The sequence below is a fragment of the Heterodontus francisci genome, chromosome 2 (genome assembly GCF_036365525.1).
Source record: "Heterodontus francisci isolate sHetFra1 chromosome 2, sHetFra1.hap1, whole genome shotgun sequence".
Classification (NCBI taxonomy): Eukaryota; Metazoa; Chordata; class Chondrichthyes; order Heterodontiformes; family Heterodontidae; genus Heterodontus; species Heterodontus francisci.
Window position 1 is genome coordinate 58,118,365 of NC_090372.1, and position 12,573 is coordinate 58,130,937.

Genomic DNA, 12,573 nt, shown 5'->3' on the forward strand with positions numbered 1-12,573 from the left:
ATCAATCCTCACTACTCAGTGAATCCAGATAACACTGTAACCAATCTGTTCCTCATACTGTTGATGTGCAAGCACCATCTAATACAGCACAGCTGAATGAATCCGCAACACGTTCATCACAGGACTAAAACTCCTTGTGATTAGTACAATTCATTCAGATTCATCAGTACCTTCCTATTCTGCCTCAGAATTCTCCGTGTCATGCACTATTTCCAGGACTCTGCCCCTCTGCTTTGGGCAGTTCATTGCATAATGATACCTCGAGTCACACCTGAAGCACCCATTAACTGTTCCTTGGGCATTCCTGGGATTCATTCACCTATGATTGCTGATCTAATTCTGTCTTCCACGGTAATGGTCAGACCTGGTCGGTGCTTTCATCGTCATTCCTCCAGTCTTTAACTCTTCCATTGTACTTATGACTGCATCCAGTATCTGGACCATTTCGGAAGCCAGTAAACATCAAGTCCTCCATTCTATATGTCACCACAGAATGCCCGGTTTGTTCTACTAAGGCTGCAGGAAATAACTGTGCCTTTTTTTGTTTTGTCGTATTCTCTATCTCTCTCATCAGCCTAAGGGCTCTGGCTTTAGTTCCTCTACCTTTCATGCCTGGTAGAATGTGCCTAGCCTGTACCTGATGCATTTCCTCCTTTGTTCCATTACAGATTTTCTTGACAGTCTTTGATTCCATTTTACCCTGGCTAGATCCCTTCTCATCGCATTGAAAATAGACCTCTTCCAATTTAGACATTCTACTTTAGATTCTTCCTTGCTCTTCTCCATTACTAGTCTAAACCTTATGATACGATGATGATTACTCTTACCCAAGTGTTCCCCCACAAACACTTGGTCCACATCTTGCCCCAGCACCAGACCCAGCAATGCTTCCTTCCTAGCTGGACTGATAGCATACAGTCAAGGAAGTTCTCTTGAATGCATTTCAGAAATTCCTCCCCTTCTTTACCTTTAACTCAAATACCAGCCCAATCGATATTTGGGTACCCAGTGTCACCACTCTATAGTTCTTGCAAATTTCTGTGATTTCCCTGTAGATTTGCTCCTCTGTCTCTCTCTCACTATTTGGATGCCTCTCGGCTACCCCAAGTAGCGTGATCATACCCTTTTTGCTTCTCAACTGTACCAAATGGATACTGTCTTTGCCCCCTCAAGGACATTCACTCTTTCCAACACTGCCATGTCTTCCCTAATCAATATCGCCATCCCACTTCCCTTTTTTCCTTCCCTATCTTTTCTGAACATTTTGTATCGTTGAATATTAAGTGCCCAGTCTGCACCATTTTTAAGTCACGTTGCCACTATTGCATCATATTCCCAGATGGCTATTTGTGCTGGTAGCTCAGCATTCTCATCCCCCCCCAAAAAACTGATTGTTCTTGCTAGAAGAGAGAGAGAAAAAAAGAACAGGGTGAGACATCTCTTTTATGTCTGTGGGAATGCACTGAGAACTTTTGAAATCTGTCGAAATATCAATTATAAACCTCTTTTACTATTATTGAGTATTGAGCTTTGCTAGATTATAGTTTAATATTGAAGTTGTTAGTCTACAGTTTTATCACTTTAGTTTTAATTCCATGTTAGCATTAGGAAAAGGAAATGTCTGAATCTAGAATTTAAATTACAATTAGAACTCTTGTAGTCTTCGAAGGTTTATAGATTGCATCATCAACTGTGAAAACAGAAAAGGCTTGTGCTAAGGCTAAAAGCAGATAAGAGAGGCTGAAGGACTATGCCTGGGCACAGAACTTGCAGAGCCTATGATTGGATGGATTTTTCTGTAGTTCAGTTTTTTCGGGTATATCCTGGGGGCTTTGGGTCATTCTCAGTGCACAAGGGCTAAGGAGGACACCAGATAAGTGTCCATGAGTAAGTGGGACGAGGAATGGGTCATGCCTTTTACCCAAGGATCAACAGAGTTATGCAATTCTCAACTGTTCCTCGCAAACTGCTGCTTAAATAAATCTGCTTAAAAATCATAGCTATATTGGAGTCAGCTTCGAACTACTGGAAAGACAGTCTAAAGTGACTTCTAATTTCTTTTGGGGCCTCCTTATCTCGAGAGACAATGGATACGCGCCTGGAGGTGGTCAGTGGTTTGTGAAGCAGCGCCTGGAGTGGCTATAAAGGCCAATTCTGGAGTGACAGGCTCTTCCACAGGTGCTGCAGAGAAATTTGTTTGTTGGGGCTGTTGCACAGTTGGCTCTCCCCTTGCGCCTCTGTCTTTTTTCCTGCCAACTACTAAGTCTCTTCGACTCGCCACAATTTAGCCCTGTCTTTATGGCATGCGCCATGGAGAGGTCACTCCATAGTTGCCTCACAGCGACTTCTAATTTATTGCACATGAAAACCCTACCAACAAACCTAAATCCCAATCCATTATTCCTAACAATAGCCTATAGCCTTGAGTTTACAAATTTGCATTAGAGTCACGATGAGGTTCATTCATTTGTGATTAAATTTTAATTAAATCCAAAATCTTAACTTTCAAATTTTCTTTGTTCGTGAATTGGACATACTCTCATCGCACTCTTTTTCCCCACACCACAGCCACAAACGGTCAAAAACATTGCTTTAAAGGAAGGTGGAAAGTGCAAAAACAAAAACCAGATCTGATAAGAGGTGTGGCCATTGCAAAGTAAAAAATCTATTCATGCATATGTAATAAAATGCTTAATCCTGGAATCAAAATCATCCTTCTACTGAATCTGGGCATATTGATCCTGGAATCAATTTTTTTCAGCTAAAATTTTAAAAAGACTGCGTTTGCTGACAAGGCCACCACTAGGTGACGCTGCAACAGCACATGCACAAATGCAGCCTGTGCCACTAAAACGTCACAGTCTGCGACGTCAGGCAGCTGCCAGGATTAAAGATGGCGCTGCACAAATAATCACACGATGGCAACCTAAATACATGGCAGCACACGATGGCCGGAGGGGAGGGAGTGGGCGGGTAGGTGAGCCAGCAGGCAGTGAGCGAGCGGACGGGGGGGTGGGGTGATCGAGCGGGCGGGCAGCGGGGGTCGGAGCGGGCGTTGGGGGGGGGGGGAAGGAGGAGAGCGCACCTGCCACCAGCAAGGTCTTCGGCCGCACTCTCCCCGCACCCACTCTCTACCCGCTCCCCAGACCCCCTCTCCCCCCACCCTGCTCTCTCCGGCCCGGGTCCCTCCACCATCTGCCCGCGTTATGTGATGACGTAATCTGTGCATGCGCCAACCAGTCCTGGCACTGCAGAACGCAGCGCATGCGCAGAGGGTAGGAACCAATCTGTGCATGTGCGCAGATTGACACAGTCGGATGACGTAAGCTGCCGGCTGCGTTGTCAGTAATCACTTTGTTAAAGAAAACTAGTGTAAAAACGAAGTCAGAGGCACAGGAGGGGAGTGAAAGGCACAGGAATTTACAACACCCTTCCCAGTATCCCCAGATGCTTTAGCGGGTAAATGCGCTATCCGGTGTGAGGCACTTGCCTCCATTAAAACCATTACTTTCTCTCATTCGGATTGCTCCACTGGTACGGCTTTCATCTCCATTCCTTCAAGTCCAAGGGACGTAGTCTTCAACTCCAGCAGACAACTGGTTTAGCCATTCATCACTAGACCACGTAAAGCACTATTGGGTTCTACTCTCAGACAAAAACTGCTCACCATTCCAGGATCATCCTGAAATGAAAAGATAACCACTAGCTTCTCTTCACCAATAAAAACCATCCTCTTAAACCCCTCCCCCCGCCCCTTCCACCCTCAGATCCAATAATAAGTACGAACAGCTCATGGACTACTTCTTCACCAAGATTAAAACAAGCCATTCAGTTGCTTTCCTTCCTTCCCCTAGCCAACCAAGCCAAACTTCCCCGATGGTTCCCCCTGCCCTAGCCCCTGGCGCGGGTAGCTTATTTACTATGCTCCGTGTATTCATATACATGTACAGCAAATCTAGTTTAGATATTATCACATTCCCACTTACTCTGACCCTATCTAATGCATTGCTATTTATATGAACATAAGAACTAGGAGCAGGAGTAGGCAATTCAGCCCCTCGAGCCTGCTCCGCCATTCAATACGATCATGGCCGATCTCATCTTGGCCTCAACTCCACTTTCCTGCCCGTTCTCCATAACCCTTCAACCCATTACTAATTAAAAATCTGTCTATCTCCCTCCTTAAATTTACTCAATGTCCCAGCATCCACCGCACTCTGGGGTAGTGAATTCCACAGACTCACAACCCTTGAGAGAAGTAATTTCTCCTCATCTCGGTTTTAAATCTGCTACCCTTATCCTAAAACTGTCATCTCTCATTCTAGATTGCCCCACAAGAGGCAACATTTGCAAGCATTACATTGAAATAATCAGGGGTCACTCTGAGAATGGGGACTTTTATCATACATTGGGACACTTTCCATAGCTAGTGAGATCACCAAAGAACAAAGAACAAAGAAAATTACAGCACAGGAACAGGCCCTTCGGCCCTCCAAGCCTACGACGATCCAAATCCTCTATCTAAACCTGTCGCCTATTTTCTAAGGGTCTGTATCTCTTTACTTCCTGCCCATTCATGTATCTGTCTAGATACATCTTAAAAGACGCTATTGTGCCCGCATCTACCACTTCCGCTGGTAATGCGTTCCATGCACCCACCACCCTCTGCGTAAAGAACTTTCCACGCATATCCCCCCTAAACATTTCCCCTTTCACTTTGAACTCGTGACCCCTTGTAATTGAATTCCCCACTCTGGGAAAAAGCTTCTTGCTATCCACCCTGTCTATACCTCTCATGATTTTGTACAATCAGGTCCCCCCTCAACCTCCGTCTTTCTAATGAAAATAATCCTAATCTACTCAACCTCTCTTCATAGCTAGCGCCCTCCATACCAGGCAACATCCTGGTGAACCTCCTCTGCACCCTCTCCAAAGCATCCACATCCTTTTGGTAATGTGGCGACCAGAACTGCACGCAGTATTCCAAATGTGGCCGAACCAAAGTCCTATACAACTGTAACATGACCTGCCAACTCTTGCACTCAATACCCCATCCGATGAAGGAAAGCATGCCGTATGCCATCTTGACCACTCTATTGACCTGCGTTGCCACCTTCAGGGAACAATGGACCTGAACACCCAAATCTCTCTGTACATCAATTTTGCCCAGGACTTTTCCATTTATTATATAGTTCACTCTTGAATTGGATCTTCCAAAATGCATCACCTTGCATTTGCCCTGATTGAACTCCATCTGCCATTTCTCTGCCCAACTCTCCAGTCTATCTATATTCTGCTGTATTCTCTGACAGTCCCCTTCAGTATCTGCTACTCCACCAATCTTAGTGTCGTCTGCAAACTTGCTAATCAGACCACCTATACTTTCCTCCAAATCATTTATGTATATCACAAACAACAGTGGTCCCAGCACGGATCCCTGTGGAACACCACTGGTCACACGTCTCCATTTTGAGAAACTCCCATCCACTGCTACTCTCTGTCTCCTGTTGCCCAGCCAGTTCTTTATCCATCTAGCTAGTACACCTTGGACCCCATGCGCCTTCACTTTCTCCATCAGCCTACCATGGGGAACCTTATCAAACGCCTTACTGAAGTCCATGTATATGACATCTACAGCCCTTCCCTCATCAATCAACTTTGTCACTTCCTCAAAGAATTCTATTAAGTTGGTAAGACATGACCTTCCCTGCACAAAACCACGTTGCCTATCACTGATAAGCCCATTTTCTTCCAGATGGGAATAGATCCTATCCCTCAGTATCTTCTCCAGCAGCTTCCCTACCACTGACGTCAGGCTCACCGGTCTATAATTACCTGGATTTTCCCTGCTACCCTTCTTAAGCAAGGGGACAACATTAGCAATTCTCCAGTCGTCCGGGACCTCACCCGTGTTTAAGGATGTTGCAAAGATATCTGTTAAGGCCCCAACTATTTCCTCTCTCGCTTCCCTCAGTAACCTGGGATAGATCCCATCCGGACCTGGGGACTTGTCCACCTTAATGCCTTTTAGAATACCCAACACTTCCTCCCTCCTTATGCTGACTTGACCTAGAGTAATCAAACATCTATCCCTAACCTCAACATCCGTCATGTCCCTCTCCTCGGTGAATACCGATGCAAAGTACTCGTTTAGAATCTCACCCATTTTCTCTGACTCCACGCATAACTTTCCTCCTTTGTCCTTGAGTGGGCCAATCCTTTCTCTAGTTACCCTCTTGCTCCTTATATATGAATAAAAGGCTTTGGGATTTTCCTTAACCCTGTTTGCTAAAGATATTTCATGACCCCTTTTAGCCCTCTTAATTCCTCGTTTCAGATTGCGCCTACAATCCCGATATTCTTTCAAAGCTTCGTCTTTCTTCAGCCGCCTAGACCTTATGTGTGCTTCCTTTTTCCTCTTAGCTAGTCTCACAATTTCACCTGTCATCCATGGTTCCCTAATCTTGCCATTTCTACCCCTCATTTTCACAGGAACATGTCTCTCCTGCACGCTAATCAACCTCTCTTTAAAAGCCTCCCACATATCAAAAGTGGATTTACCTTCAAACAGCTGCTCCCAATCTACATTCCCCAGCTCCTGCCGAATTTTGGTATAGTTGGCCTTCCCCCAATTTACCACTCTTCCTTTAGGACCACTCTCGTCTTTGTCCATGAGTATTCTAAAACTTACGGAATTGTGATCACTATTCCCAAAGTAGTCCCCTACTGAAACGTCAACCACCTGGCCCGGCTCACTTCCCAACACCAGGTCCAGTATGGCCCCTTCCCGAGTTGGACTATTTACATACTGCTCTAGGAAACCCTCCTGGATGCTCCTTACAAATTCTGCTCCATCTAGACCTCTAACATTAAGTGAATCCCAGTCAATGTTGGGCAAATTAAAATCTCCTATCACCACCACCCTGTTGCTCCTACAGCTTTCCATAATCTGTTTACATATTTGTACCTCTATCTCACCAGTATTCAATAATGCATCTACGGCATGTATAGCATCACACATTTCTGTTTAAAATGTTATCCCCATTCAATCTTAATAGATTGCCAATTTGATGAATTATTTGGTCTTTTATGCAGCTTAATTAATTTTTCATTACTCCCCCTGCAACTATAGGTTAAGATGCAACCATGGCACCATATATATATATGAACATGGATGTGAGCTCTTAAAAAATATAGCTTAAAATTGAAAATAGTTTGCCTTACCCGAGAGGAATGCAACCTTCTCCTTCAGTACTGGAAGAACTTCCATTGCCTTCATCTCATCATTTTTACGAAAGCCTGAAAAGCAATTAGATTAAAATTAGTAAAAGTCCTTCCCACTAATTTATTTCAAGTATTTAACACAAATCTAGAGAAACCCTATAGTTTTCCAAATATTGTAATTATGCTACATTAAAATACCCATTCGAAGTTTTTGCTATTTTAGATGAGAATATTTTGTACCTGTTAATACTTGTAGACACTTGGTAAAGACTCTCAATCCAAAAAAAAGTCACAAATAGATCTACAATAAATTATTAATAGCAGAAATCCAGATTAATAGCTGAAATTAATAACTGGATCTTAGCCAATGAAGCTACGCAAAGTCTCACGATTCATTCTTTCTGTGGAACCATCATCATTCACTTCAATATCTGCGACTTGTACACTGTTTTCTAACAGACTTTTAAGATTTATTTTTTCTCTATGTCCAAGAAAACATCTGCATTACTATACCATGGTTCTCTAAGTCATGAAAGTGCTGGCCAGAGTAGATATGCAATCTCCACCTTCACCCGATACCATCAAAAGCAATACGGCCTCCTTTCATGTAGCCAATGTCTATTCAAAAACATCTTCACATATTTTTTCTTCTTACTAGTAATAAGCCATTCCTATACTGCTGAGCAGAAGTGATACCACTCTAAAGCTTGCAGAGTTAGGTTTCATGCTATGGAACATGACCGGGAACCAGAACCGACTCCACCTCATCACAAAGAGGTTCTAGCACCTTTACAATTGTTCACTTTTCAACTACTATAGATTTTCCCAAAAAGGCAATTTAACTTGGACTGTAAACACAGACATAGAGGACATATTTTTAAAACAACTTGCATTTATGTAGTACCTTTAATGTAGGTCAAAGTCCCAAGGTACTTCACAGAAGTGTATCCAGACAAAACAGTCAAAGGAGATGATATTAGGAGGTGTGAACAAAAACTTGATCTAAGAGATGGGTTTTAAGGAGCGTCTTAAATCTCAGGGTCAAACTTGGGATGGGGGGTGTGTGGCAGAGGGATTTTAACGGAGAAATGAGTCCACAAACAAGAGGAGGTGCTGACTTAGATATCACTTATCTATACTGTTAATATTTCAAATGCTTCATTCATGTTCCCCCCAGTCACTGCTTAACTGCTTACTTCCAGACAATATAGCTTGAACTTTTTTTCTCAAAGTGACTCCTTTTCGTCTTAAGGTCTGTTTCGTTCTTCTCTGTATGTTCTTCAGTGTGTGAACATGTGTTATGATCCCCATGGCTATCAATTAACCAAAGGAATCGAATTGACCGACCCAATTTAAAAGTTTGTCTTGTTGCCTCTCAAACGACCCTGGTCCTGCTCTCCACAGTCTTGATAGAGTCGCTCTTTAGGTCACTGGAAATAGTTGCAGCAAGTCATATTTGCCAATGGACAGCTCCCAGAATCAAGTCTTTTCTCTTTGCAGCCTACCTTTGTTTGAAGACCAACAGCTTGCAGCCTGTTTCAATTCTGCAGTCTTGTAAAATTGAGCGTGGATCGCTCTGGACACACCTCTGGCCATATGGCTCTGTCTCCCATGTTTTTAACTGGTCCTAACCTATTTTCCCAGAACTCTGGAGCTTTTAGTTTCATTTTCCAGTGAAGAACAATTTCAAAAAGCAAGCTTTGAAACCAGAGTAAGTGCACCTAACAGTGCATTCAACAAGTTAGCTGTTCAGATAACAGGCTGCACACCTGGACTCCGTCAGATGGGTCTGCTGTTGTATGGGAACTAGAAGTGTATAATCTTAACGTCACAGCTGAAAACATGTACTCTACTGTTGAATGTTGGTTGTTAGCACTCTTACTTCTTCAGTTAAAAATGTACTTCAGGACTTGAGAACATAATCTAGCACTTCAGTGCAGTAGCAAGGGAGTGCTGCATTGATGGAGGTGCTGGCTTTTGGATGCGGTGCGAAACTGAGTCCGTGTCGACCTGTTAACAACAATTTATGTTTACAGAGCATCTTTAATGTAATAAAATGTTCCAAAGCACTTCATAGGAGCATTATAAAACAAAACATGACAACGAGCCACAAAAGGAGATATTAGGCCTGATGACCAGAGGTACGTTTTAAGGAACGACTTAAAGGAAAAAAGCGAGGTAGAGAGCCAGTGAGGTGTCGGGAAGGAATTCCAAGCTTAGGCCCAAGGCAACTGAAGGCACAGCTGTTGATGGTGGAGCGATTAAAATCAGGGTTTTGGGGCTGGAGGAGATTACAGAAAGAAGGGATTTTTTTTTATTCGTTCATGGGATGTGGGCATCGCTGGCTAGGCCAGCATTTATTGCCCACCCCTAATTGCCCTAGAGAAGGTGGTGGTGAGGTGTTGTCTTGGACTGCTGCAGTCTTTGGGGCGTAGTTACATCCACAGTGCTGTTAGGAAGGGAGTGCCAGGATTTTGACCCAGCGACAGTGAAGAAACGGTGATACAGTTCCAAGTCAGGATGGTGTGGGGCTTGCAGGGGAACTTGCAGGTGGTGGTGTTCCAATGCAAGCGCTGCCCCTGTCCTTCCAGGTGGTAGAGGTCGCTATGTGGAAGGTGCTGTCGAAGGAGCCTTGGTGAGCTGCTGCTGTGCATCTTGTAGATGGCACACACTGCTCCCACTGAGCGTCAGTGGTGGAGGGAGTGAATGGTGAAGGTGGTGGATGGGGTGTCAATCAAGCGGGCTGCTTTGTCCTGGATAGTGTCGAGCTTCTTCAGTGTTGTTGGAACTGCACTCATCCAGGCAAATGAAAAGTATTCCATCAAACTGCTGACTTGTAGATGGTGGACAAACATTGGGGAGTCAGGAGGTGAGTCACTCACCGCAGAATTCCCAGCCTTTGACCTGCTCTTGTAGCCACAGTATTTATGTGGCTGCTCCAGTTCAGTTTCTGGTCAATGGTAACCCCCAGGATGTTGATAGTGGAGGATTCAACGATAGTAATGCCACTGAACATCAAGGGGAGATGGTTAAATTCTCCCTTGTTTGAGATGGTCATTGCCTGGCACTTGCGCGAATGTTACTTGCCATTTATCAGCCCAAGCCTGGATGTTGTCCAGGTCTTGCTCCATATAGACGCGGGCAGCTTCCGTATCTGAGGAGTCGCAAATGGCACTGAACATTGTGCAATCATCAGCGAACATCCTCAATTCTGACATTACGATGGAAGGAAGGCCTTTGATGAAGCAGCTGAAGATGGTTGGACCTAGGACACTACCCTGAGGAACTCCTGCAGTGATGTCCTGGGACTGAGATGATTGACCTGCAACAACCACAACCATCTTTCTTTGTGCTAGGTATGGCTCCAACCAGGGAGAATTTTCCCCGATTCCCACTGACTTCAGTTTTGCTAGGGCTCCCTGATGCCATACTCAGTCAAAAGCACCACAGCCTCACAGCTCCAGCGACCCGGGTTCAATTCTGGGTACTGCCTGTGTGGAGTTTGCAAGTTCTCCCTGTGTCTGCGTGGGTTTCCTCCGGGTGCTCCGGTTTCCTCCCACATGCCAAAGACTTGCAGGTTGATAGGTAAATTGGCCATTATAAATTGCCCCTAGTATAGGTAGGTGGTAGGGAAATATAGGGACAGGTGGGGATGTGGTAGGAATATGGAATTAGTGTAGGATTAGTATAAATGGGTGTTTGATGGTCGGCACAGACTCGGTGGGCCGAAGGGCCTGTTTCAGTGCTGTATCTCTAAACTAAACTGATGTCAAGGGCAGTCACTCTCACCTCACCTCTGGAGTTCAGCTCTTTTGTCCATGTTGGGACCGAGGCTGTAATGAGGTAAGGAGCTATGTGGCCCTGGCAGAACCCAATCTGAGCGTCAGTGAGCAGGTTATTGCTGAGCAAGTGCCACTTGATAGCACTGTTGACGACGCTTTCCATCACTTTGCTGATCAAGAGTAGACTGATAGGGCAATAATTGGCCGGGTTGGATTTGTCCTGCTTTTTGTATATGACTATGTCAGGCTGTTGCTTGACTAATCTGTGGGACAACTCTCCCAATTTTGGCACAAGCCCCCAGATGTTAGTAAGGAGGATTCTGCAGGGTCGACAGGGCTGGGTTTGCCGTTGTGATTTCCAGTGCCCAGGTCGATGCTGGGTGGTCCATCCGGTTTCATTCCTTTTATTAGACTTTGTAGAGGTTTGATACAACTGAGTGGCTTGCTTGGCTATTTCAGAGGGCATTTAAGAGTCAACCACTTTGCTGTGGGTCTGGACTCACATGTAGGCCTGACCAGGTAAGGATAGCAGATTTCATTTCCTAAAAGGACATCAGTGAACCAGATGGGTTTTTAACAACAATTGACAATGGTCACCATTAGACTAGCTTTTTTTAATTCCAGACTTATTAATTTTATTCACCTGCCATGGGTGGAATTTGAACCCATGTCTCCAAAGCATTTGCATAGGTCTCAGGATTACTAGTCCAGTGACACTACACCATCGCTTCCCCAATCAAGAAGTTATTGAAAATTAAGTTATTTTGAGAACTTACACTTCTGATGAAGTAGACATTCATACATGACAGCAGTAATACATCAGGAAGTATTACTTGACCTTTTTTAAACAAGTAATGCCACAGGAAATTGATCCTTTGAATTACAGCAAATCACAACCTGCCGGAAAAGTTGTTCAGCAAATGAAACTATTTTGTGAATTAAAGAATTTATATCAATTTAAAAATAAGAAAAATTGTGAATTCTTTACTTCTTCTGAAGGTGTGCAATTTAATAAATCAAAGTTTGAAGTTCTGTGCAGTACATCTTTAAACTCATTTAAAAGTTAAACAGACTATAAACTTTACATTAATTCATTTGGCAGTTATACAAACTAAATGGTTTTCAAAAGTAACACATTTAAATTCCCATTTGTGGAACATAAATTATTTTAAATCACTTTTTTCTACCATTCCTTCTGTCTCATCTGTCACAATTCCCCCAATATAAAACCATTGCTGCATAGGTGGGATGAATTGATGATCTCTAAGCTATTTCAACTTAACACTGTACAATTCCAAATTCTGCTTTCAAAAGTATAATTAATTTTCCAATTGCTTGAATAATATTTCGAAAGACTATTTTTAAAATTATACATAAAAAACTGTATTGATGAATAAGCAGGTGCTTCACTCTAATTTTCAACATAATTATAATTATTACCCAAAGAGAGGAATGCTTCCAGCTTCATGCTCCATGGCAGGTAAACAACAGGAGCTCTCTACATTCTCTGGAGCACGAATCAGCCCAGCCAGATAAAATTAGTAATATCAATACACAAATGTGCAAA

General features: G+C 43.6%; 1 protein-coding gene across 4 annotated transcripts in view; it reads right to left on the reverse strand.

Annotated features, from left to right (window-relative positions):
- LOC137384483 (triple functional domain protein) overlaps nt 1-12,573 on the reverse strand; it is an 873,575-nt gene that overhangs the window by 554,832 nt on the left and 306,170 nt on the right. For all 4 annotated transcript variants that reach the window (XM_068058645.1, XM_068058631.1, XM_068058625.1 and 1 more), the window contains exon 2: nt 7,225-7,299. In XM_068058645.1, the coding sequence (XP_067914746.1) occupies nt 7,225-7,299 (75 nt within the window). The remainder of the gene's footprint in view (nt 1-7,224; nt 7,300-12,573) is intronic.